The sequence below is a fragment of the Callithrix jacchus genome, chromosome 22, assembly GCF_049354715.1.
Source record: "Callithrix jacchus isolate 240 chromosome 22, calJac240_pri, whole genome shotgun sequence".
Taxonomy (NCBI): Eukaryota; Metazoa; Chordata; class Mammalia; order Primates; family Cebidae; genus Callithrix; species Callithrix jacchus.
This window is the reverse complement of record NC_133523.1, coordinates 41,013,652-41,040,028: the sequence shown is the minus strand read 5'-3', so window position 1 is coordinate 41,040,028 and position 26,377 is coordinate 41,013,652. Positions and strand designations below refer to the sequence as shown.

Genomic DNA, 26,377 nt, shown 5'->3' with positions numbered 1-26,377 from the left:
TTGGGTGATCCACCCACCTTAACCTCCCAAAGTGTTGGGATTACAGGCATGAACCACCATGCCTAGCCTAGTTTTTGTATTTTTAGTAGAGACTAGGTTTCACCTTGTTGGCTGGGCTGGTCTCGAACTCCTGACCTCAAGTGATTTCCCAACCTCGGCCTCACAAAGTGCTGGGATTATAGGCATTAGCCACTGCACCCAGCCATCTAGTTCTATGAGTTTTGACAGAGATGTTGAGTCATGTCAGCACCTCACTAGATGGATGTAGGAAACCCATTCTGTCACCCCAGAAACTGCTGTGTTCTTTATAGTAAATGCCTCCCCACATCTCCAGTGCCTGGCAACCGTGGATCAGAGTCTGTCTTGTGGTTTAGCGTTTTCAAGGAAGTCATATAAATAGAATTGTGAGGTAGACAGCCTTTAAGGGTTTGTGTGTGCGCACACTGCATCTGGCTTCTTGCACTTGGTATGAAGCCTTTGAGATCTCCCCGTGTTACTGTAAGTACCAGTTCATTACCATTTGTGGCTGTGTAGTGCCCCACTCAGTGGGTGATTAAGTTTGTTCATCCAGGCATCTGTTGACGGACATTTGAGTTGTTCCCAGTTCGGGGCAAAAGCTTAATGTGGTAACCTGGAGCTTATTCACGTGGCCTGATGGGGCTCAGCCCACATGCCTCTGTACCCGTACTAGTGTCACTTTTTGCTTGCAGAAGGTGGCTGACTTTTGGAAACTCCTCTGACCACTGAAAGTCTGTCTTGGCTAGAGAGGTTTTGGCATCCAGCGGGGTGCTAGTGGTCTCAGCTGGTGGTGCTTGTCTTTGTTGGTGAAGGGGGCGGGGACAGAGGTGCCCTCCCTGGGATCTGTGCTCGAAGGACCAGTGGGCAGTTTGGGTTGACTCTGCAGCTGACTCCATGGTGGAGTCAGCCAGTCAGGGCCTGAGCTTTACCCCCTGCACTGGACCCAACCTCTGGGGCCAGGGAGTGCAGGGCAGCGTGCACTGGTTTGTGTTGCATGCTTAGCCGTTCACTCCATCACTCTCTGTGCCTTGTCTGTGACAGGCACTGAGGGCGCAAGTAGGTCCTTGGGCAGATGCTGATGACACATGGGGGTCAGGCCATGCACAGCAAGTGCGGGAGTCCAGGACTCTAGCAGGGCTCTATTCATGAGGCAGCTGTTCAGGAGGCTCTGTGAGGAGGTGAGCCTGGCGGCCTCAGGGTGTGCAACAGTCGGGACTGAGGAGGAGGAGGTGCAGGGTAGCAGAGGCAGCGCAAGCCACAGTGGCACACACAGTTGAGGAAGGGCCTTTGGGCCAGGAGGAAGTGAGCTGACAGCAGTGCTGGGAACCGGCGCAATGCTCTGGGCTCCCTCAGCAAGACTCATCTCAGGTGGTGTTGCCCACACTCCGAGGGCAGAATGCAGATTCCACCTCTGTGGGTCCCCCTGCGCTGCTGGTTCACACGCTGACCACACCTGGAGTAGCAGGGCTCAGAAGGACAGAGGGGTTCCACTGTGCTATTTCTACCCCTCCTCCATGAAGCCACATTCTTGCTGGAGCCTGGAGTTCCAGGGTCCACGTACTGCTGCTAATGGCTACGGGAAACAAAAGTTGTGAGTGCATAATCCCCACCAGGGGGTCCTGTTTCTGTCACCCCTGGTGCTCCCAGGCAGAGAGGCAAGACTAGTTTATTCTGACCCTGTTAGGATAAGTGTTAGGGCCCACTAAGGGATCTGTGCTGGGGTCCCCAAGATGACCCAGAGCAACTTGCTGGGGGACTCAGAGCCAAGATTTTACTGCAGTGAACAGACACAGGCAAACTCAGCCATGGGAACGGGTGTGAGGGCGCCTGGAAGAAACAGGCATGTGCTCTCAGAGTCTTCTCCCCATGTGAGTCTGTTTGCAGGAGCCATCCAGCAGGGGCAGGTCCACAGAGACCAGAAGGAGAGTGGCTCTCAGGGGCTGGGGGCAGGGGGCAGCAGGCAGGGGGCAGGTAGTGATTGCTTAGTGGGTACATGGTCTCTTTTGGGGGTGATGAAAATGTCCTAGAACTAGGTAAAGGTGGTGGCTGCATTAATCATGCACTATATTTTTCAAATTTTTATTTGTTTGGTTTATTTATTTTTTGAGACAGAGTCTTGCTCTGTCGCCCAGGCTGGAGTGCAGTGGCATGATCTCCGCTCACTGCAGCCTCAGCCTCTTGGGTTCAAGCAGTTCTCCTGCTTCAGCCTCCTTAGCTGAGATTACAGATGTGCACCACCACGGTAGGCTAACTTTTGTGTTTTTAGTAGAGATGAGGGTTTCACCCTGTTGGCCAGACTGGTCTCCAACTCCTGACCTTCTGATCCACCCATCTCGGCCTCCCAAAGTGCTGGAATTACAGGCGTGAGCCACTGTGCTCGGCCTATTTTATTTTTGAGACAGAGTCTGGCTCTGTCACCCAGGCTGGAGTGCAGTGGCGCAGTCTCGGCTCACTGCAACCTCTGCCTCCTAGGTTCAAGCGATTCTCCTGTCTCAGCCTCCTAAGTAGCTGGGATTAAAGGTGCCCACCACCACACCCAGCTAATAATTTTGTATTTTTAGTAGAGATGGGGTTTCACCATGTTGGTCAAGCTGGCCTGGAACTCCCCACCTCAGATGAACTGCCTGCTTCAGCCTCCCAAAGTGCTGGGGTTACAGGCGTCAGCCACCACACCTGGCCTTATTTGTTTATTTTTGAGACAAAGTCTCCTCTTTTGCCCATGCTAGAGTGCAGTGGTGCGATCTCGGCTCACTGCAGCCTCTGCCTCCCAGGTTCAAATGATTCTCCTGCCTCAGCCTCCTGAGTAGCTGAGACTACAGGCATATACTACCCAGCTAATTTTTGTATTTTTAGTAGTGACGGGGTTTTGCCATGTTGGCTAGACTGGTCTTGAACTCCTGGCCTCAAGTGATTTGCTCACCTCAGCCTCTCAACGTGCTGGGATTGCAGACGTGAGCCCCCAAGCCCGGCAGTTCACTTTAAATGGTTAAACAGTATACTTTGTTATGTGTATTTTGCCACCGAACAGGAATAGCGCCCCTTGCTAGCTGGTCCCCAAGAGTGGAACAGAGGTGACTAGTGGTAATGTTTGTTACAGAGCCATAGTGGTCATTCGCTTTATGCCTTAAGATCTCAAAGTCCTTGTATTGCAGACTTTTTCTCATAAACTTCAGCTCTCAGTGCTGGAGAGGTGTTTCCAGCCCAACCCCTGTCCACACCTTCTTTCGTTCTGTCTCACCTGCAGATGTTGGCTGATGATGCAGAAGCAGGTGCCGAGGATGAGAAGGAGGTGGAGGAACTGAAGAAGCAGGGCATCAACCCCCTGCCCAAACCACCCCCTGGTGTGGGCCTCCTACCCACCCCCCCTCGGCCCCCTGGCCCGCAGGCTCCAACCTCTCCCAATGGCAGGCCCATGCAGGGTGGCCCCCCACCCCCGCCCCCTCCTCCGCCCCCGCCGCCAGGGCCCCCTCAGATGCCCATGCCGGTGCACGAGCCCCTGTCCCCGCAGCAGCTGCAGCAGCAGGACATGTACAACAAGAAGATCCCCTCCTTGTTTGAGATTGTGGTACGGCCCACGGGACAGCTGGCTGAGAAGCTGGGTGTAAGGTGAGTGCCCTGGGCTCCTGTGGCAGGCCAGGGCGTGCTGTCCTGGGCCTAGCCAGGCTTCTGTTGTCAGGGCAAGCCTAGCTGGGACAGGGTCTTGCCTCTCGCCCTAGCTGTGGGAGTCCTGGTCTCTGGCCACTGCGCTCCTCTGCAGCTTCTCTCACAGGTGCCTTTTTCCTCTCCTAGGTTCCCTGGACCTGGTGGACCTCCAGGGCCAATGGGCCCTGGGCCCAACATGGGACCCCCTGGGCCAATGGGTGGTCCAATGCACCCTGACATGCACCCGGACATGCACCCCGATATGCACCCTGACATGCACCCTGACATGCACCCTGACATGCACCCCGACATGCCAATGGGCCCTGGCATGAATCCTGGTCCACCCATGGGCCCTGGTGGCCCCCCAATGATGCCCTACGGTCCTGGAGACTCCCCACATTCTGGAATGCTGCCCCCCATCCCGCCAGCCCAGAACTTCTATGAAAACTTCTACCAGCAGCAGGAGGGCATGGAGATGGAGCCGGGACTCCTTGGGGATGCAGGTATGCAGGGCTCCAGGCATGGCTGCCTGGGGCTGTGGGCTTTGCACAGTACAGTAGAGTTGGGGAGATGTGATTTCTCTTCATGCAAGTCTCTTTGAAAGCATGACTCCAGACTCCATCTGTGTCCCATTTAACAGTTGACTGTTTTCAGTGACATAGGATTCATTATTCTGTTGAGGGAGAAAGGAGTATCCTGTTTATTATCAGTATAGATTTTTTTAATTTTGCAAGCTCTTTCTGGAATCGGAAGTGTGGGAAGTTAGAGGGAAGAGAGTGTACAAAGGTGTGAGGCTGAGAGGACTCAGTTAGTAGTGGCCTAGCAAAGCCACCTCCTTCCAGACAGTTCTCGGCTTGGAGCTGCCAGTGTCCACCCCAGGACTCTGGGTTCTGTCCTCATTACTGGCCGTTTTCCTTCCTTCTTGCCTTTCTTTTGCATTTGTAACAAACATCCAGTGAGCAGAGGGAATTAGATGAAGCCGCTGCAGCCATAGGAGATGCGGTATACAGCCCTCCAGAGGAGGAGGGCCAGGCACGGGAGGCCACCACTGTCCTTGCTCAGTTGCATCTTGGTAGAACAAGGCAGGTGGCAAGCGTGTAGATAGAGGAGTTAGCTCCTTTCAGCATTGGCCATTGTTAGAAGAAAAGGCGGGGTACCATGGGAGTGGGCCACAAGGTTCAGTGCCTCCATGGGGCTGGTCACAGAAGTCTCTCTTTTGTGAGAAGTAAAGCAGCACTCACGATGTGAGGAATGATGGGACCTCTGAGGGCAGTGGGTGGGGAATGCTGTGTGGACCTGGGGTAGCTGCTGGTGGCTGTCCTGGGCAGAGGCAGCAGAGCAGTCGCTGGAATACAGGGCAGGGCTTCAAGGTTTGGGAGTGGTGCCATGGGCCAGTGTGAGCCCTGTGTGTGTTTGGCAAGGCGGGCAGGAACAGCATTGAGGATAGGGTGCTGTACATGGGGCATAGTCACTGCAGGGTGCCTGCCCATCTGACAGCCATATGGTAATTTTGAGGGGTGGTTTCAGGGGCATCAGGGAGAGGCTTATGCTGGAGATCAAAATGTAAATGTCTTTGGCTTTAGGTGGTGCGTGGGAGCGCAGGTACTTGGGTGAAAATGGGTGCTTTAGAAAGACGAGAAAAACAGGCTGCCACCGGGAGGTACTGGGGTTCCCTCAGCTTATCCCCCTTTAACAAATGCGTCTGAAAGGTACATGGGAAAAGCTCTGCTGGCGGGGAACCAGAAGTCGGTCACGCTGTTAGGAGTAGGTGTCTCTAGAATAATTGCGTTCCATAAAACCCTCCTCTGACGTGTGCGGTCAGTGGTTTCTGGTGTGTGCACAGACTGTGCGTGAAGGGGGATCCTCGGCTGTCTGGTTCATGGAGTGGGTCCCAGCTCTGCGCCGGATGTGTCATAGAGCAGGCTGACCCATCAGGTTCACATGATGAAGTTGAAATTAATGAAGGCTAAGCTACAGGTGCACTTTGTAGGCACCACGTTTCAAATGCTCAGCTGCCGCAGGAGGATGGAGGCGGCCTCATGTCGCCCTGCAGATCTAGACCATTTCCATCACTGCAGAGCGTTCTGTGGGGCAGCACTGATTCCAGACTGCCCCTGCCTTGGTGACTCGCTGTCTCCCATGCTCACATCTGTCACACACACACACAACATGAAGGAAGGTGTCGCCGAGCCTGCCCTCCCCTCCACACCTGCTGCGTCCCCACGTCAGCGTGTGCCGCTGCCCACAGCTCTTGGCTCAGGCACTGGGGGAGTGCGTGGGTGAGGTGGCCGGTGCCCGTGCTTACCCTGCAGGAGTGGAGGCCGAGCCCTGGCCCCGTGCTTCCTGAGACGCCTCCTGATGCTGTGCAGCGGGCGGGGAGGCACTCTGGAGCCTCTGTTGACTTGCGGCCAGAGCAACACTTTGGCCCATTTTATTCTCTTTTCCTGGCTTTTGGTGTTGAATGTGGTTGAGTTCACTGTGAGATGCACGGTGTTTCCTTACCGATTGTTAGAAACTCCTGTCCATCCAAGATCATTAAGTACAGGAAAGAGTGCAGGTTCCACTCCTGGCCTCTCCAGAATCTACCTCCCAGAGGGACTGTTTCTGTCTTTTCAAAGCTTTCTTCTCATATTTTATAAACATGCATCTGATGTTCCATCCTGTTTCCACCTCATGAGCGTTCACCCCCATCACTCAACCCTCTCTGTGAACCTCATTCTTCACATAGGCAGGGCTACCCATTGGCGGCTCCTTTCCGCTGAGACCTGGGGTGGGCAGGCAGGGGCAAGCTGTGCGTCCTCTCCATCGCCATTGGGGTGGGTTTGCAGTGAGGGTCAATCAAGGGGGGCTGGAGTTGGCGCCTGGAGGCTCTTCCCGACATGAACCCTCGGTTCTTCCCTGCCACAGAGGACTACGGGCACTACGAAGAGCTGCCAGGGGAGCCTGGGGAGCACCTCTTCCCTGAGCACCCTCTGGAGCCCGACAGCTTCTCTGAGGGAGGGCCCCCAGGCCGGTCGAAGCCAGGCGCCGGTGTCCCTGACTTCCTGCCCTCAGCCCAGAGGGCCCTGTACCTGAGGATCCAGCAGAAGCAGCAGGAGGAGGAGGAGAGAGCGAGGAGGCTGGCTGAGAGCAGCAAGCAGGACCGGGAGAATGAGGAAGGCATGTGTCCGCCCCAGGGGCAGGGGCACAGGCCCCGGGAGCGGCGGTGGTGGGGTATTCCAGGTCGGGTTTCCTGTCGGGAAGGAGCCCGTGGCCAGGGAAGACCCCTCTCCAGGGCCATGAAGCCGGGCTGGGGTTGCTGCATGTTTCTGAGAAAACTGGCAGGCAGGGATGCCTTTCTCTGTGGGTCTGGAAGAGACCCTGATCCCATGGAGTAGGGTGGAGGGCTGATCCCCAGAGGAGGCGGTGGCCAGCAGGATTGACCGCCTGCGCCCTGCCAGAGGAGGCTTTAGGGAGACCCTCACAGCCCCTGTTTTCCTAGACCATGTTCTCAAGGAGCCAACAGACAAGAGATAGTCATTGAAATTAACCAGTAATAATCATAGTCACGAGCCACTGAGTCTCAGGTGCTGCGTGGTTGACTTGGTGGTGTTCACATGGAGTAAAATGACAAGTGGTGTCTAGATCCTAAAGTCAGGCCACAGGTGGCCCTGACAGGAGCCAGTGGGACAGCAGGAAGAGGGCTGCTCCCCTGGTGGCTCAGGCTGTGCTGGCCTAGGATTTGCTTGAGTCCATGTCTGAGTCTGCCCAGCTGGCCCTGCCTCTTCACAGCCGGTGGCTGTGGTTGGTCCACACCGGCCCTTCCCTGGGACATAGGGACATCTCGAGCTGGCTTGGGGGCAAGTGTCTGTGAGTCCCAGGCCTACCTAGCCAGAGCTGAGTCAATGGTGGCTGCTACCAGGACCTCCAGAAAGAGGTGCCCACAGCTGGACTTGCCACAGTGAGGGCTGAACTATCCTTGAGGTGGGCGGGGAGGGGCAGCAGAACTCTGGGCTAGGAGTCCCAGTCAGTCCTGGCCCTGACCCCGATTTGACGGGACTGTGCCTCTGTTTTCACATCTGTCAAATGGGCATAATAGTATCACCACCTCTTGGGTGGTTGTGAGTTATTTAAATAAAGTAACATTTAGTGCAGTGTCGCCGCTGAGGAGGCTGGGGAGCGCAGCGTAAACGGTAGCACCTTGGCTCCCTGCATCTCCTCTGCTGCCCACTGAGGGGAGGGGGCCTTAGAGAGGAGGTTCTGAGAGGCACAAGCAAAGGAGCTGCTGGCCGGCGGGCTGCTGTGGGGTCTGAGGGGCAGGCAGTAGATGCGACCACTCACCCCTCCCTGCTCCTCTCTTCTTTCCCAGGTGACACTGGAAACTGGTACTCAAGTGACGAGGACGAGGGTGGAAGCAGTGTCACCTCCATCCTGAAGACCCTGAGGCAGCAGACATCCAGCCGACCCCCCGCTTCAGTCGGAGAGCTGAGCAGCAGTGGGCTGGGGGACCCCCGCCTCCAGAAGGGGCACCCTCCAGGAAGCCGGCTGGCTGACCCTCGCCTCAGCCGGGACCCCAGACTCACCCGCCACACAGAGGCTTCTGGTGGGTCTGGCCCAGGGGATTCGGGACCCTCAGATCCTCGGCTGGCCCGCGCCCTGCCCACCTCCAAGCTCGAAGGCAGCCTTCATTCCAGCCCTGTGGGCCCCAGCAGTTCCAAGGGATCTGGGCCACCCCCGGCAGAGGAGGAAGAAGGGGAGCGGGCCCTGCGGGAGAAGGCTGTGAACATTCCCCTGGACCCACTCCCTGGGCACCCGCTGCGGGACCCACGGTCACAACTGCAGCAGTTCAGCCACATCAAGAAGGACGTGACCCTGAGCAAGCCCAGCTTTGCTCGCACTGTGCTCTGGAATCCCGAGGACCTGATCCCCCTGCCCGTCCCCAAGCAGGATGTAGTGCCCCCCGTGCCTGCCGCCCTGCAGTCCATGCCCACCCTGGACCCCCGGCTGCACCGCGCTGCCACGGCAGGGCCCCCCAACACTCGGCAGCGCCCAGGCACCTCCACAGACTCTAGCACACAGGGCGCCAACCTCCCTGACTTTGAACTTCTCTCTCGCATCCTCAAGACGGTCAGTGCCACCGGCTCCTCTGTCACCCCTGGCTCCAGCGACAAACCCAGTGACCCCCGGGTGCGGAAAGCCCCCACCGACCCTCGGTTGCAGAAACCCACAGACTCCACAGCTTCCTCCAGGGCTGCCAAGCCTGGCCCCACTGAGGCGCCCTCTCCCACCGCCAGCCCAAGTGGGGAGGCCTCCCCTCCAGCCACCGCTCCCTATGACCCCCGTGTGCTGGCAGCTGGTGGGCTGGGCCAGGGTGGAGGGGGCGGGCAGAGCAGTGTGCTGAGCGGCATAAGCCTCTATGACCCAAGGACTCCCAACGCAGGGGGCAAAGCTGCAGAGCCGTCCGCCGACACGGGTACCCAGCCCAAGGGTGCCGAGGGCAATGGCAAGAGCTCGGCCTCCAAGGCCAAGGAGCCCCCGTTTGTTCGCAAGTCAGCCTTGGAACAGCCAGAAACGGGGAAGGCCGGTGCCGATGGGGGCACCCCTACGGACAGATACAACAGCTACAACCGGCCCCGGCCCAAAGCCGCCACGGCCCCCGCTGCCACCACCGCCACCCCGCCCCCGGAGGGTGCCCCACCCCAGCCTGGGGTGCACAACCTGCCCGTGCCCACCCTCTTTGGGACGGTGAAGCAGGCACCCAAGACAGGCTCAGGAAGCCCATTTGCTGGGAACAGCCCGGCCCGCGAGGGCGAGCAGGATGCGGCGTCCCTGAAGGATGTTTTTAAAGGCTTCGACCCCACGGCCTCCCCTTTTTGCCAGTAGTGTCCGGCCAGAGCCGCAGCTCCAGCTGCCCTTCCCAGGGTTGCATTCAGGGCATCACCAGGCTGGGGATCTTGGGGGGCAGGAGAGGCAGGCTGGGTGTTCCCTTTTCTTTTTCTTTGCTTCTCTCTTTTTTTTTTTTAGTAGTACTTTCTGTGAGACTTATAAATTGTATATAACCATCTTAAGTTCTGGTCAGTGCGGCGGGCTCTCGGGCTCCTGCTGAGCAAACCGACTCATGCCCGGCCTTGCTGGAGGTCCAGTGGGTTTTCTGGGCAAAGCATGGCCCCTTTTCTCCAGGACAAAGGGAGCAGTTGGTGTCTGGGAAGGCACTGAATGCTCCTCACCCCGTGCCCGAAGAGACCCAGAACCCAGACCGCGGCAGGGCCTGTGTGGAAGCAGGTACAGGTGTTTCTGGAACCCTAGGGTGCACCATCACTGTCTCTTCAGTACGGGGCGTGGCAACCCACTCGAGACGGTGACAGTAAAAAGGTATTAAAGAAAAAGCTGTCAGTGGCACTCCGGGGGCTCTGGCGCATGCCTGCTCCTGTCCCTGGATTGGCATGCAGGCCCTCTCCACCACCCTCCAGCCAGAGCAAGTGGATGCTCCCCCACCCCCAGCCTGCAGCAGAACCCTCTAGAATGAAAACTGGACCCAAACACAGGCAGTGGGGGCCAGTGTGGTGGCCCTGAAGAGCCACCTCAGGGAGACAGCCCCTGGGGCACGCACGAGTTTTCTGTCAGTATTACCCGACCTGTCCCATCGGGGCCACACCCTCCTCACCCTACACCAGGTCTGTCCTGGTCCTCAAGCCACACACCCGCTGTGCCCGCTGCAGCCAGGCCCCGGACAGCTCCAGGATCCGTGCAGTGGCTGCTCCGCCAGGCCCCAACAGCAGGGGCCCTGGGATGGCTCCTGGCCAAGTGTTTCTTCTCAGCTTTACTTGCACTTCCTCACACTGTGTGACCTGCAGGGCCCGAGGTATTGATGCGTTTGGATTTCCTCTCCCAAGCCAGCAGATGCAGGGGTTCCGAGGTGTGTCGTTGTAGGATTTGTGGACACTTCCAGAAAGGGGCCTAGGGAGAGGAAGCCTGCAGCCAGGGCAGGGGAGGGAGAGCCTGTGCTGCCCCCACAATCCCACCCTGGCTCATGGCCAGCCTCGCCCACGGAGCCCGGGAGGAGGCCCACCCATGGACACAGCCTGGGAGATGGATGCAGGGGGTGCTGGCCTCTTGCTTCTGGGCCTCGAGCAGCCTCAGGAAGTGTGCGCTTGTGGCTCCATCTGCCCGGCTCCCTGACCCGCTGCATGGCTGCAGGCCCTCTCTTCATGGCTGACAATAAGGAGACCTGGTCACCTGCCAAGGGATTTCCCCTCCCTCCTCAGGGCAGCTGAACAAGGCTCCTCCTATCCCACCCCAAAAAGAGGAGAATGAAAAGCTCATAGTTTGGGGCCAGGAGGCGGGTGTCCTGCAGGGCTGCACAGCCCTGAGGGGTCAGCGCTGGGATCAGGTTGGTTGGTTGGTCTTTCTGTCTTTTTTTTTTTTTTTAAGTAATCATTAATGAGATTTGTCTTCAGCCACCAGTGTTGGCCTTGAAGCAGAGGGTGCAGCTCTTAGTGTTTGTAAAATAAGTATGAATACACAGTGTGGCAGTGTTTTGTGGGTTTTTTTTTTTCTCAAAAATTTTCTTTTGTAAAAGAAAAATATTTTTTAAACCGAAATCTGTGGTTAAAATAGAAGCTGGAGCCTTCCTCTTGGACTATTCAGCCTAAGAACCTCATGGGACTATGAATTCACCCGAAATTCTCATTTGCCATTAGGCCGAGCTTTTAAAGAAAAATTGTTCTCTAACCAGGATTGTAACAAAAGTGTAAATACTATTTCAGAGTTGAGAGTTGGTGGTGCAAATATGTATATAATGAACTGTATTTTTACAATGATCGTCGCATGACTATTTCACACCCTTTTTATACTCCATATCTGTCTTCCAGAAATGTCACCTGCCTTTTCTCCTGTGGTCTCTTAATCCAGTAATTGTATTCCTGCCATTAAAGGGTGCAGTTATTTTAAAAAGCCTGTGGGTCTGGTCTCTCCAAGCTGCCCCAGACCATCACTTCTGGGAATTAACGAGGAGGGTGGAAGGTGACTGGGGCTGAAGCGTTGGACCTGTTCTCTCAGCGGTCAGCCTCAGGGTAACTCATGGGGACACTGAGGGACAATTTGTGCCTCCAGACAGCATCGGCTGTTCACAGCAGATGGCAGCAGGTCATCTGCTGGCATTATCCCAAGGTCCCTGAGCTGCTGAGCTGGCCGCTGTCAGCATTGGGATCCAGGGGTGACCTGTACAGGCCTGGACCTGCCCACTCGGTGTTCACAGACAAAGACCACACAAACAGGACAGCTGGGCTGGCTTCTAGGGACGAGGAGAGCTTTAGCGGGCACCCTACCCATGTGATAGCCAGGGGCGTCCTCTGTAAAAAGATCAGTTTTGATGTCAAAACTTAATTTTGAAATGTCTCAACAAATACAAAGGATGGATGGATGGATGACTGAATGCATGGTAAAACAATACAGTTTGGGCACAGTGGCTCACACTGCTAATCCCAGCACTTCAGGAGGCTGAGGAAGGAGGATTCCTTGAACCCAGTAGTTCGACGCTGCAGTGAGCTAGATCACCCTACTGCACTCCAGAGTGAGACCCTCTCTCTCTCTCTCTTTTTTTTTTTCTTTTTCTTTTTTTTTAGTTTTTATTTATTTTTTCTATTTTTTTTGTTTTCTTATTTATTTTTATCTGATCCTGTCTCTTGAAAAAGAAAAAGGCCAAGACCCAGATACAAGGTTTTGTTTTGTATTTACATGGGGGAAAAGAGAGTCCCTCGGCAGGAGGATTCGCAGAACTGCAATGGCTTTAGAAAGGCATGCAGTTGGCTGGGCGCGGTGGCTCAGGCCTGTAATCCCAGCACTTTGGGAGGCCAAGGCAGGCGGATCACGAGGTCAGGTCTTCCCAACATGGTGAAACCCCGTCTCCACAAAAACTACAAAAATCAGCCGGGCGTGGTAGCGCACACCTGTAATCCCAGCTACTCAGGAGGCTGAGGCAGGAGAATCCCTTGAACCCGGGAGGTGGAGGTTGCAGTGAGCCAAGATCACGCCATTGCACTCCAGCCTGGGCAACAGAGTGAGACTCTGTCTCAAAAAAAAAAACCAGACCTGTAAGAGTGGATGATGTGGCTCAGGAAGTGCATGGGGTCTGAGGACCATCTCCATTGGAGGAAGGTGTGGAGTCTGAGGGCGGGCAGAGATGAGCACCAGCACCAGGACGTGGTTGAGCCTTCCACAACCCAAGGTTACCTGGACACTGGGACCAACAACTTGTGCCAGATGCTCTTTGGGTACCTGCCCTGATCCACTGCCCAGATCCTATAGGTGTTAACTGTTTCCTGTGTTTGCTTGTTTTTTGTTTTAGTTTTTCTTTTTCTTTTCTTTTTTTGTGGCAGGACCTCGCTGTCACCGAGGCTGGAGTCCAGTGGCATGATCTCAGCTCACTGCAACCTCTGCCTCCCAGGTTCAAGTGATTCTCCTGCCTCAGCCTCCCAAATAACTGGGACTACAGGTGTCTCCCACCATGCCCGATTAGTTTTTTTTTTTTTTTAAGACACAGTCTTGCTCTGTCACCCAGGTTGAAGTGCAGTAGTGCAATCTCAGCTCACTGCAACCCTCGCCTCCTGGGTTCAAGCGATTCTCCTGCCTCAGCCTCCTGAGTAGCTGGGATTACAGGCTCATGGCATCACGCCCGGCTCATTTTTGGATTTTTAATAGAGACAGGATTTCACCATGTTGGTCAGGCTAGTCTCAAACTGCCAACCTCAATTGATCCCCCTGCCTCAGCCTCTCAAAATGCTGGGATTACAGGCATGAGCCACCATGTCTGGCCAGCCGATTGGGTTTTTGGAATTCCATTTTGGCATTCCACTGGTATTAGCGCCCCAGGGCTGCCTACGTATCTCCACAGCTGAGTGGCTTAACATGACAGCAATTTGTTCTAGAGGTCAGAGGTGCACCATCAAGGTGTCCACAGGGCGAGGCTCCCTCTGAGGCTCTAGGGGAGAATCCTTCCTTTCCACTCGCAGCTTCTGGTGGCTGTGGGCAATCCTGTGCTTGCGGTGACATCACTTCAATCTCTGCCTCCGTCTTCCCCAGGCTTTCTCTTCTGTGTCTGTGTCATCTGCTGTCTCTTAGAAAGACTCTTGGCTGTGCTAGGTGGCTCAAGCCTGTAATCCCAAATTGGGAGGCTGAGGCGGGTGGATCACGAGGTCAACAGATCGAGACCATCCTGGTCAACATGGTGAAACCCCGTCTCTACTAAAAATACAAAAAATTAGCTCGGCATGGTGGCGCGTGCCTGTAATCCCAGCTACTCAGGAGGCTGAGGCAGGAGAATTGCCTGAACCCAGGAGGCGGAGGTTGCGGTGAGCTGAGATCGGGCCATTGCACTCCAGCCTGGGTAACAAGAGTAAAACTGTCTCAAAAAAAAAAAAAAAAAAAAACAAGCAAGCAAACAAACAAAAAAACAATTAATATCCTGTTTCCCAACCAAGTGTGGTGGCTCACACCTGTAATCCCAGCACTTTGGAAGGCCAAGGCAGGAGGATTGCTTGATGCCAGGAGTTGAAGGCCAGCCTGGGGAATATAGAGACACCCCTCCCCATCTCTACAAAATACAAGAAAAACTAGCGGGTGTGGTGGTGCACACATGTAGTCCCATCTACTCTTTGGGGTTCAAACAATTCTCCTGCCTCAGCCTCCCCAGTAGCTGAGATTACAGGCGCGCACCACCACGCCCAGCTAATTTTTGCATTTTTAGTAGAGATGGTGTTTCACCATATTGGCCAGGCTGATCTCAAACTCCTGACCTCAGGTGATCTACCACTCTCAGCCTCCCAAGGTGCTGGGATTACAGGGGTGAGCTACCGCACCTGGCCCCAAATGTATTCTCTCTTTTTTTTGGAGACTTAGTTTCACTCTTGTTGCCCAGGCTGGAGTGCAATGTTGTGATTGTGGCTCACCACAACCTCTGCATCCCGGGTTCAAGCGATTCTCCTGTCTCAGCCTCCCGAGTAGCTGGGATTATAGGTGCTCGCTACCACACCCAGATAATTTTGTATTTTTAGTAGAGACAGGATTTCTCCATGTTGGTCAGGCTGACCTTGAACTCCTGATCTCAGGTAATCCACCCGCCTCAGCCTCCCAAAGTGCTGAGACTACAGGGGTGAGCTATTGCACCCAGCCACAAATGTATTCTATTTCAGAAATCTAAAACCAACATGTAGCCAGGTGTTGTGGCTCACACCTATAATCCCAGCACTTTGAGAGGCCAAGGTGGGCAGATCTCTTGAGCCCAGGAGTTCGAGACCAGTCTGGGCAACACAGCAAAATCCTATATCTACCAGAAAATACAAAAGTTAGCTGGGTGTGGTGACTCACCTCTGTAGTCCCAGCTACTCTGGAGACTGAGAGGGGAGGATTGCTGGAGCTGGGGAGGTCTAGGTTGCAGGAAGCCATATTGGCACCACTGCACTCCAGCTTGGGTGACAGAGCAAGACCCTGTCACAAAAATACAAATTTCTTTTTTTTTTTTTTTGAGACGGAGTTTTGCTGTTGTTACCCAGGCTGGAGTGCAATGGCACGAGCTCAGCTCACCGCAACCTCCACCTCCTGGGTTCAAGCAATTCTCCTGCCTCAGCCTCCCGAGTAGCTGGGACTACAGGTGCACACCACCATGCCCAGTTAATTTTTTGTATTTTTAGTAGAGACGGGGTTTCACCACATTGACCAGGATGGTCTCAATCTCTTGACCTCGTGATCCACCCGCCTCGGCCTCCCAAAGTGCTGGGATTATAGCTGTGATTTTGGACCGCATCCGGCCCAAAAATACAAATTTCAAAAAATAAAACCGGCAGGGTACAGTGGCTCACACCTCTAACCAACACTCTGGGAGGTTGACATGGATGTATGGCTTGAACCCGAGTTTGAAGCCAGCCTGGGCAATATGGTGAGACCCCATCTCTACAAGAAATACAAATATTAGCCAGGTGTGGCAGTGTGTGCAGGTGGTCCCAGTTACTGGGGAGGCTGAGCCCTGGAGGTGGTGGTTGCAGTGAGCCTAGATCAAGCCACTGCACTCCAGCCTGGGTAACAGAGTGAGACTCTATCTAAAAAAAAAAAAAAAAAAAAAAAAAAGGCCAGGCGTGGTGGTTCACGCCTGTAATCCAAGCACTTTGGAGGCCAAGGTGGGCAGATCAGGAGGTCGGGAGTTTGAGACCAGCCTGACCAACATGGTGAAACATACAAAAAATTAGCCGGGTGTGGGAGTATGCCCCTGTAATCTCAGCTACTCAGGAGGCTGAGGCAGGAGAATCTCTTGAACGTGGGAGGCAGAGGTTGCAGTGAGCTGAGATTGTGCCATTGCATTCCAGCCTGGGTGACAGAGCAAGATTCCGTCTCAAAAACTAATAATAAAATATAAATAAATAAATAAAACAAAAAAATTAATAAAATGAAACTGTTGGCTGGGTTGTGTTCCTCTCATGGTGCTCAGAGGAGAATTCGTTTCTTTGTCTTTTGCAGCTTCTGGTGCCTGCATTGTTTGGTTCCATGTAGTGAAGAATTTAACCTTCCCCAAAGAGAGGTAAGACCTTTGCCCTCTGTGCCTTCCAGGTCCCCTCCTCTAAATCCCTGGAATGTCATTTCTGATAAAATTATCTTGGTTTACCTAGAGGCCTTGGGCCAACTAGCTAGTAGCAGTGCGACTCAGGGAGGGGCCCTGGGGTCACAGGGTATCAGTTGACATCTGGAAGGGCTGTTGGCTGAGGTGAGACATCAGTCTCAGGAGGCCTACTGGGTTTACGTGTCTCGGGGGTAATTGAAGATTCTCCACAGTAAGGCTTCCATGAGCTGCCCTGGTCGACAAAGCTCCGCAGGTACTGTGACAGGCTGCTGCTGGGTAAAGTGAGTGCTGTCCACGTTCTCCGGGGACAAGAGGGCTGGGAGCCTCATGACAGGATCCTGCTCCTGGGCCCTGCTGAATGCCCATCTTCCCTGGGCTGATTTTCACCTGTATTCTTGGACTACAGCATTCCATTTTAGAATACCCCATAACTGGGAGCATCACCACTTTCAATGAATTCTGTGAATTTTTTTTTTTTTTTGAGATGGGGTCACTGCCCTCCAGCCTGGATGACAGAGCAAGACTCGGTCTCAAAAAGAAATACATAAAAATAAAAATGTATTTATTTATTTTTGAGACAGAGTCGTTCTCTGTCACCCAGGCTGGAGTGCAGTGGCGCTATCTCAGCTCACTGCAAAATCTGTCTCCTGGGTTCCAGCGATTCTCCGCCTCGGCCTCCTGAGTAGCTGGGATCACAGGCACGTGCCACCATGCCCAGCTAAGTGTAGCATTTTCAGTAAAGACAGGGTTTACTGTGTTGGCCAGGCTGGTCTCCGAATCTTGCCCTCAGGTGACCCGCACACTTCAGTCTCCCAAAAAGCTGGGATTACAGGTAAAAATTATTATTATTATCATTTGTATTTTTTTCTGAGATGGAGTTTCGTTCTTCTTGCCCAAGCTGAAGTATGATAGTGCGGTCTCAGCTCACTGTAACCTCCGCCACCCGAGTCAAGTGATTCTCCTGCCTCAGCCTCCTGAGTAGCTGGAATTACAGGTGCGTACCAATACACCCAGCTAATTTTTGGACTTCTAGTAGAGACGGGGTTTCTCCAAGTTGGCCAGACTGGTCTCGAACTCCTGATCTCAAGTGATCCGCTTGCCTCAGCTTCCCAAAGTGCTGGGATTACAGGCTTGAGTCACCGCACTGGCAAGTAAAAATTATTTTTAATGATGGGGTCTCTCTATGTTGCCCAGGCTGCTCTGAAACTTCTGGACTCAAGTGATCCTCTTGCCACAGAATCCCAAAGTGCTGGGATTATAGGCTCGAGCTACCATGCCCGGCCCCCAAAACATTTAAACATATCCGGGCCGGGCGTGGTAGCTCATGATAAAACCCCTTCTCTCCTACAATACCAAAAATTAGCCAGGCATGGTGGTGCGCGCCTGTAATCCCAGCTACTTGGGAGGCTGAAGCAGGGGAATTGCTTGAACCCGGGAGGGAGAGGTTGCAATCAGCCAAGATCGCACCACTGCACTCCAGCCTGGGCGACAGAGCAAGACTCCATCTCAGGAAAAAAAAAAAAAAAAGGTGGGGCACGGTGGCTCACACCTGTAATCTCAGCACTTTGGGAGGCCAAGGTGGGCAGATCACCTGAGGTCAGGAGTTCAAGACCAGCCTGGCCAACATGGTAAAACAAACAAACAAACAAAAAACCCAAAACCTAAACTCAAATATTGAGGATCTTTATTTATAAAATTTGTTGCATTAGAGAGAATGTCCTAGTGTCAGAAATCTTCAAGCACCTCAAAACCAAGCCAAAAAGACATTTACTTTCTATGTTAAGCGGGGGTTTGCAGTCTGGGAAAGCTGCACAGATGACAGGGACTAAGCCAACTGCCAAACAGGGCTGCATGGGTTCAGGCAGTTCTCAGGACATGAACCAGGAGGCAGCTTCCACATTTCATTCCTGCTCAGACTGGAGGGTGAGCTAGAAGCTCAGGGGCCCCTGGAAGGAGATAAACCTGACTCATGTTTGCTCTAGACAAAGCAGGGGTCAGATGGGGGCAGCTAGGCTAGGCAAGGTGGCTCACACCTGTAATCCCATGACTTTGGGGGGCTGAGGTGGGTGGATCACCTGAAGTTTGGAGTTCGAGACCAGCCTGACCAATATGGTGTAACCCTATCTCAAAAAAAAAAAAAAAAAAAAAAAAGACAACTGTGAATTCTTGATCAGAAAAAAATGTTAAAGCCAGGGGCAGTGGCTCTCGCCTGTAATTATAGCACTTTGGGGGGCCAAGGTGGCCAGATCACCTGAAGTCAGGAGTTTAAAACCAGTCTGACCAACATAGTGAAACCCCGTCTTTAAAAAAAAAGAGAGAGAGAAAAGACAGGGTCTCTCTCTCTTGCCCAGGCTGGAGTGCAGTGGCACAATCATAGCTCTCTGCAGCCTCGATCTCCTGGGCTCAAGCAGCCCTCCCACCTCAGCCTGTGAAGTAGCTGGGACTGCAAGTGTACACCACTACACCCAGCTAATTTAAAAAAAATTTTATATAAAATGAGGTTTCAGGCCGGGTGCAGTGGCTCACACCTGTAGTTCCAGCACTTTGGGAGGCTGAGGCAGGTGAATCACTTGAGGTCAGGAGTTTGAGACCAGCCTGGCCAACATGGCAAAACACTGTCTCTACTAAAAATACAAAAATTAGCCTGGAATAGTGGCACATGTCTGTAGTCCCAGCTACTCAGGAGGCTGAGGCAGGAGAATCACTTGAACCTGGGAGGCAGAGGTTGCAGTGAGATGAGATCACACCACTGCACTCCAGCCCGGGTGACAGAGCCAGACTCTGACTCAAAACAAACAAAAAACGAAATGAGCCAGGCGCGGTGGCTCACGCCTGTAATCCCAGCACTTTGGGAGGCAAGGCGGGTGGATCATGAGGTCAACAGATCGAGACCATCCTGGTCAACATGGTGAAACCCCATCTCTACTAAAAATACAAAAAATTAGCTGGGCATGGTGGCGCATGCCTGTAATCCCAGCTACTCAGGAGGTTGAGGCAGGAGAATTGCCTGAACTCAGGAGGCGGAGGTCGCAGTGAGCCGAGATCGCGCCATTGCACTCCAGCCTGGGCAACAAGAGCGAAACTCCATCTCAAAAAAAAAACAACAACAAAAAAAACGAAATGAGGTTTCATTTTGTTGCCCAGGCTGGTCCTGAACTCCTGGCCTCAAGCCATCCTCCCACCTCAGCCTCCCAAAGCACTCAGATTACACACATAAACCCTTGTGCTCAGCCTTCAAGGATGCTTTAAATGTGCATCTGGTGATGTTCCCCAGCTTAAACCCACCAATGAGAGGAAGACCTTCCAGAACCCTCCACTGCCCCCTGGGACCTTGGCTACAAGGCCTGCTGGGCCAGGCACCTCTGGAAATCAGCTCCTTTATCTTCTACTGGGCAGGGCTTGGATTTGATGGAGAGGAAGGGTAGGGGAGCTACCAAGGGGGTTAAGCTAGAGGAGGGAGTTCAAATGGACTGCACTGCACAGCCCGCAGGCTGGCCATGAATGCAGAGCTTTAAATGGGATTAAGTGCAAGCTGAAAATATTCCAGACACATTTTTCACATTCTTGGCTGGTGAAATGTTTTATGCTGATGAGAGAAGGTGGAGCTGAATAGCTGAACACCAGAAGAGGTCAAGGCAGAGAAAACAAATCTGCCTTAAAGAGACAGATCTTGACTGGGCACTGTGGCTCATGGCTGTAATCTCAGCACTTTGGGAGGCTGATGCGGGTGGATCATCTGAGGTCGCGGGTTCGAGACCAGCCTTTTTTTAATAGAGACAAACTGTCTCTACTAAAAATACAAAATTAGTCAGGCCTGGTGGCACCTGCCTGTAATCCCAGCTACTTGGGAGGCCGAGGCAAGAGAATTGCTTGAATCTGGGAGGCAGAAGTTTAGGTGAGTTGAGATGGTGCCATTGCACTCCAGCCTGGGCAACAAGAGCGAAACCCTGTCTCAAAAAAGAAAGAAAAAAAGAGACTGATTTTTTCTTGAAAAAAATTTTTTTAACACAGAGTTTTACTCTTGTTGCCCAGGCTGGAGTCCAATGGCATGATCTCGGCTCACCACAACCCCTGCCTCCTGGGTTCAGGTGATTCTCCTGCCTCAGCCTCTGGAGTAGCTGGGATTACAGGCATGCACCACCACACACGGCTACTTTTTGTATTGTCAGTAGAGACAGGGTTTCATCATATTGACCAGACTGATCTCAAACTCCTGACCTTGTGATCCACCTGCCTCAGCCTCCCAAAGTGCTTGGATTACAGACATGAGCCACCACCAGCAGCCTACATTAATTGTTTCTTGGTTCTCCGTCCATCCCAAGAATGTCATCACCCCCAGGACACGAATATTTATAATTTCTTTGTTGTTTGCTGCTGCATTCCCAGTGCTTCAAACAAAACCTGTCCCACAGTAGATACTCAATAAATATTTGCTGAATTAATAAATGGGAAATCTACCTTAGGGAGCCTGGAGACCATTGGCCATCCTGGTTTCAGTTTTCTAGGTGAAATACAATAAGGATTTGGACTAGGGGAGGGATCCAGAGAAATAGATAGCTGTTGATAAGCTCACCTATCCACCTGTATGTCTCCCTGCCACAGCACATCCTCTATTGAGAGACGGAAGGATCTTCTTTTTTTTTTTTTTGAGATGGAGTCTTGCTCTGTTGCCCAGGCTAGACTGCAGTGGCTCCATCTTGGCTCACTGCAAACTTCGCCTCCTGGGTTCAAGCGATTCTCCTGCCTCAGCCTCCCAAGTAGCTGGGACTACAGGCGCCTGCCATCACACTCAGCAAATTTTTGTATTTTTAATAGAGACATGGTTTTACCATATCTGGGGCTGGTCTCAAACTCCTGACCTGGTGGTCCACTTGATTTGGCCTCTCAAAGTGCTGGGATTACAGGCATGAGCCACAGCGCACAGCCAGGATCTTGTTATTTATTTATTTATTTATTTATTTTTCTTTCTTCCTTTTTTTCTTGGAACTGCAGGCTGCTATGTCCAGGGAAGGCTCTTTTTTTTTTTTTTTTTTTTTGAGGGGGTTGGAGTCTCGCTCTGTCGCTCAGGCTGGAGTGCTGTGGCAAGATCTCGACTCACTGCAACCTCTGCCTTCCAGGTTCAAGTAATTCTTGTGCCTCAGCCTCTGAGTAACTGGGATGACAGGTGTGCACCACCATACCTGGCTAATCTTTGTATTTTTAGTAGAGACAGAGTTTCACCATGTTGGCCAAGCTTGTCCCAAACTCCTGACCTCAAGTGATCCACCTGCCTCAGGCCCCCAAAGTGTTGGGATTACAGGCCTGAGCCACCACGGCCAGACGGAAGGAACTTCTTCTTCTTCTTTTTTTTTTTTTTATAAAGAAGGGGTTTCACCATGTTGGTCAGACAGTTCTTGAACTCCTGACCTCAGGTGATCCACCCGCCTTAGCCTTCCAAAGTGCTGGGAATACAGGTGTGAGCCACCGCACCTAGCCCAGAAGGATCTTCTTCTTCTTTTTCTTTTTTTTGAGATGGAGTTTCGCTCTTGTTACCCAGGCTGGAGTGCAATGGTGCGATCTCGGCTCACCGCAACCTCTGCCTCCTGGGTTCAGGCAATTCTCCTGCCTCAGCCTCCTGAGTACTTGGGATTACAGGCACACGCCACCATGCCCAGCTAATTTTTTGTACTTTTAGTAGAGACGGGGTTTCACCATGTTGACTAGGATGGTCTCAATCTCTTGACCTCGTGATCCACCCGCCTCGGCCTCCCAAAGTGCTGGGATTACAGGCTTGAACCACCGCGTCTGGCGGCCCAGAAGGATCTTCTTAACACATAAATTGAATATTGTCAATTTTTTTTTTTTTTTGCCTCTTCATAAATCCTCTATGGCTTCCCAGTGCACAGGATCAGAAAGACACAGATTTAAAGTCTTTTTTTTTTTTTTTTTTTTTGGTCTCATAATAAATAGAGCTGCAGGGCCAGGCGTGGTGGCTCACGCCAAATTAATGCCGTGGGTTAATCATCACGATATCTTTTTATGTGAAGAAAAATTAGGCCGGGCGTGGTGGCTCCCGCCTGTAATCTCAGCACTTTGGGAAGCCTAGGCTGGCGGATCACCTGAGATCAGGAGGAGTTCAAGACCAGCCTGGCCAACATGGTGAAACCCTGTCTTTGAAAAAAAAAAAAAAAGAAAAATTAATGTGTCAGGTGCCATCTTATTTTACATCTGCATAGAAAAAAGACAGGAATACAACAAAATGGTAGTAGTAATCACTCATTGGGAATTACTGGTGAGGTTTACTCTCCTCTTTGGGATCCTGCAGATTTTGCAAAGGTTCTATATTAAGTGCCCCACGTTTTGTTTTGTTTTCTCGCCATTGGAATTAACGTTGTTAATACAAACTACAATAGGTGTTCAGCATGTACTTCGTTTAAAAAAAAAAAAAAGGATAAAAACTACAAGTCCCTGCAGACATCTCGCTGACGGCTTCTGAAGATCGGCCTTCCCCGAGTGCAATGATTTCTGGGATTCGTAGTCCAGTGACAAAATCAAGGAGGGACGCACACTACCGGCCTAGATGACAGAAGGGGGGAATCGCTATCATTCCAACCAATGGACAGTTCGAGCCGGGCCTGAATGGCGAGCGCATGGCCAATGGATAAGCCGTTTATCCTGAGTGACGCGGGTTGCAACCTACCAGAGACCCGTGGGGCGGTACGGCGCGCAGCGGCAGTAGTGCGAACCATGGGAGGCGGCTGGTGGTGGGCTCGGGCCGCCCGGCTGGCCCGTCTCCGCTTCCGGAGGTCGTTACTGCCGCCTCAGCGGCCCCGGAGCGGGGGTGCTCGGGGGTCCGTTGCTCCTGGCCACGGCCCCCGCGCCGGGGCTTCGCCGCCCCCGGTGTCCGAGCTGGACCGTGCAGACGCCTGGCTCCTCCGGAAGGCGCACGAGACAGGTCAGTTGCTGGGGTTGGGGGCGGTGTGGATGGGACGGGGTGGGGACTTCTGCAGGAAACGGGGCCCGGGTTCGGCTGCGGGAAGGGCTTCCGTGTGAGCGCAGGGAAGCGCAGGTGCCCGCAGAGAGGACGGGCTTGCGGGGAGGACGGAGACCCCGGGTAACCGGGCGCAGTAGAGATGGGAGGGGGTTGTCGGGTTGCTGGAGGCAGCCTCATAGAATCGCGCCTGCCGTGAAGAGAGGGGCTTCCAGGGAGAGCTTAGAGTCTGTGGAGTTGTATACAAGAAGGATCCGTTCTGATTGCAGGGGCCACCACTGTGCAGAGAGCGGGAGTGTGGATCCTCGCAGAAGAGGGGGAAGCTCTGGATTGGAGGAGGGGAAACCAATAGGGAAAAACCTCTCAGCTGATTGGAAGGGGAGGTGATCTAGGCTGCAGGGGGAGGGGCTTGTATCGGAGGCGAGGTCCCGAATGGAGCAGACTAGCTATCTTTTAAAAAAATGTTTCAAATTACAGTGCCTTGCTCTGTCACCTGGGCTGGAGTGCGGTGGTGCAACGGTAGCGCACTGCAGCCTTGAACTCGTGGGCTCAACCATCCTCCTGCCTCAGCCTCCTGCTTAGCTGAGCTAAGGAGCTACAGGCACACACCACTGCGCCCAACTATTTTAATTTTTTTTTTTTTTTTTTTTTTTTTGAGACGGAGTTTCTCTCTTGTTGCCCAGGCTGGAGTGCAGTGGCGCAATCTTGGCTCACTGCAACCTCTGCCTCCCAGGTTCAAGTGATTCTCCTGCTTCAGTCTCTTTGTTTTTATTTATTTTAATTTTTTTATTTTCCTGCTTCAGTCTCCTGAGTAGCTGGGATTACAGGCATGCACCACCACGCCCTGCTAATTTTGTATTTTTAGTAGAAACGGGGTTTCTCCATGTTAGGCTGGTCTTGAACTCGCGACCTCAGGTGATCTGCTTGCCTCGGGCTCCCAAAGTGCTGGGATTACAGGCGTGAGCCACCGCGCCTGGCTATTTTAATTTAGGTAGAGATGGGGTCTTGCTTTTTTGCCCAGGCTGGTCTCGAACTCTTGGTCTTAGACAGTCCTCCCGCCTTGGCCTCTCAACGTGCTGGGATTACAGGCATGAGCCACCTCACCTGGCCAGGACTGGGCATCTAGATATAGGATGTAGTGGGCTGTCCACACCAGGGACTTGAATGGAGATGGACGTGGATGGGATTGGTCCAGGCCATACTCGGTAGGAGATGGTGGCATTTGAAGGAAAGGCAGGGCGAGGCTAGGGAGCAGCTTGGGTTAGGAAACAGTTTGTCCCAGAGTTCTGAGAAAGAAGTGAGCTGACAGGCTGTGGGGGTACACGTAGAGGGAAGGGGTTGACCAAGATGGCTTTTTTTTTTTTTTGAGATGGAGTCTTGCTCTGTCACCAGTCTGGAGTGCAGTGGTGCAATCTCGGCTCGCTGCAACCTCTGCTTCCTGGTTTCAAGCGATTCTTCTGCCTCAGCTTCCCGAGTAGCTGGGACCAGAGGCACGTGCCACCATGTCCGGCTAATTTTTGTATTTTTAGTAGAGACGGGGTTTCACCATGTTGGCCAGGATGGTCTCGATCTCCTGACCTCGTGATCCGCCCACTTGGCCTCCCAAAGTGCTGGGATTACAGGCGTGAGCCACCGCGCCCAACCCCAAGATGGCTTCTAAGAGTCTGGAGGTTCAGCCACTTTGGTCCTAGATTTTTCCCCATATTCTGCAGGAACCATCATCTTGAATCCTTTTTATTTTGAGGCAGTGTCCTGCTCTGTCACCCAGGCTGGAGTTCAGTGGCAGGATCTCGCCTCACTGCAACATCTGCTTCCCGGGTTCAAGTGAGTCTCCTGCCTCAGCTTCCGGAGTAGCTGGGACTACAGGCGTGTGCCACCACACCCAACTAATTTGTGTATTTTTAGTAGAGACGGGGGATTTACTGTGTTGGCAGGCTGGTCTCAAACTCCTGACTCATGATCTGCCTGCCTTGGCCTCCCAAAGTGCTGGGATCTACGGGTGTGAGCCACTGCGCCCAGCCCTTGAATCCTTAGTGTTGCAGAGTTTGGGGGAGAAGGGCTCTAAAGTGGTGGCCAGAGAGGGTGTGGGGGATGTGGTTAGGTGAGGGGCTTACTGGAAGAGATGAGGATTTGGGGTGGGCTTGCCTTGTGGCTGGACGGGGTGGGGGAGCTGGAGGCCCCTTACTTCGAGCGGGTGAGGGGGATTGAGGTAGGGTTGCAGGTGATGCTAATCCCCCCATACCCCCTCCCTGCAGCCTTCCTCTCCTGGTTCCGAAATGGCCTCCTGGCATCGGGCATCGGGGTCATCTCCTTCATGCAGAGTGACATGGGTCGGGAAGCAGCCTATGGTGAGTGCAGACGCCCCCTCTTGCCCCCCCTCAGGGATCCAGGAATGCACAGCCCCTGCCCCCTGCCCTGGTTAGGATAGACTCTCTCCCCATCCTATCCCCGGTAGTAAGTACAGAACCCCCATTCTTCCCCTACCAGATGACACCCCTCCCATGGGCACTAGGCCCACAAGTGGGTGGCCCAGGACATGGCTATGGTCCCCTCCCCTCCGATCTGATTCTTAAAGGTGCAGTCCAGCCCCTACCACTATTCCTGTCTCCGCTCCAGACCATCCCCCACACCCCGATACCTTTTCCTCTCCCAACCCCGCGACCTTGGGCCTGGCACTACCCTGCCTCTCCCGCAGGCTTCTTCCTGCTGGGCGGCCTGTGCGTGGTGTGGGGCAGCGCCTCGTACACAGTGGGCCTGGCGGCGCTGCGAGGACCCATGCAGCTGACGCTGGGGGGCGCGGCCGCGGGCGTGGGCGCCGTGCTGGCCGCCAGCCTGCTCTGGGCGTGCGCCGTGGGCCTCTACATGGGGCAGCTGGAGCTGGACGTGGAGCTGGTACCCGAGGACGACGGGGCGGCCTCCGCGGAAGGCCCTGATGATGCGGGTCGGCCACCACCTGAGTGAGCCACACGGCCGCGGGGCTTGGCAGGCGCTGGACGGCGGCGCCCGAGGACTGGGACATTAAAACCTGACCTCCCCTCCTCCAGATGCCGAGTGCTGGTTCGTGTTCCTTGGGGAAGGGCAGCCAGGAGCGGACTAACCCGGGAGGCGGGAGAGGGAGACGAGGACCCGCGGGGAGCCAGAAACGGACAGAGGAGCTCACA

At 53.6% G+C, this 26,377-nt stretch overlaps 2 protein-coding genes across 11 annotated transcripts in view; both read left to right on the top strand.

Annotated features, from left to right (window-relative positions):
* The window catches only part of ZC3H4 (zinc finger CCCH-type containing 4), a 46,176-nt gene extending 34,584 nt beyond the window's left edge, over positions 1–11,592 (top strand). For 7 of the 10 annotated variants that reach the window (XM_035286344.3, XM_078360217.1, XM_078360216.1 and 4 more), the window contains 4 exons: positions 3,263–3,624; positions 3,808–4,163; positions 6,568–6,819; positions 8,009–11,592. In XM_035286344.3, coding sequence (XP_035142235.3) covers positions 3,263–3,624; positions 3,808–4,163; positions 6,568–6,819; positions 8,009–9,522 — 2,484 coding nt within the window. In that variant the 3' untranslated portion in view covers positions 9,523–11,592. The remainder of the gene's footprint in view (positions 1–3,262; positions 3,625–3,807; positions 4,164–6,567; positions 6,820–8,008) is intronic. The other 3 variants (XM_078360222.1, XM_078360221.1, XM_078360223.1) reach the window with 1 other exon arrangement.
* An 11,370-nt stretch (positions 11,593–22,962) lies between these two features.
* Positions 22,963–26,259, top strand: TMEM160 (transmembrane protein 160). The gene is made up of 3 exons (XM_002762265.6): positions 22,963–23,180; positions 25,472–25,564; positions 25,912–26,259. The coding sequence occupies exons 1-3, from the start codon at positions 22,973–22,975 to the stop codon at positions 26,175–26,177; spliced, it is 567 nt and encodes a 188-aa protein (XP_002762311.3). The 5' UTR covers positions 22,963–22,972; the 3' UTR covers positions 26,178–26,259.
* Positions 26,260–26,377: the final 118 nt, after the last annotated feature.

Excerpts from the sequence above, each read along its gene's own strand:
- TMEM160 (XM_002762265.6), top strand. The coding sequence starts at position 22,973 with ATGGGAGGCGGCTGGTGGTGGGCTCGGGCCGCCCGGCTGGCCCGTCTC. Across the intron at positions 23,181-25,471 it reads CCGGAAGGCGCACGAGACAG|CCTTCCTCTCCTGGTTCCGA; the intron begins GTCAGTTGCTGG and ends CCCTCCCTGCAG. Across the intron at positions 25,565-25,911 it reads GGGTCGGGAAGCAGCCTATG|GCTTCTTCCTGCTGGGCGGC; the intron begins GTGAGTGCAGAC and ends CCTCTCCCGCAG.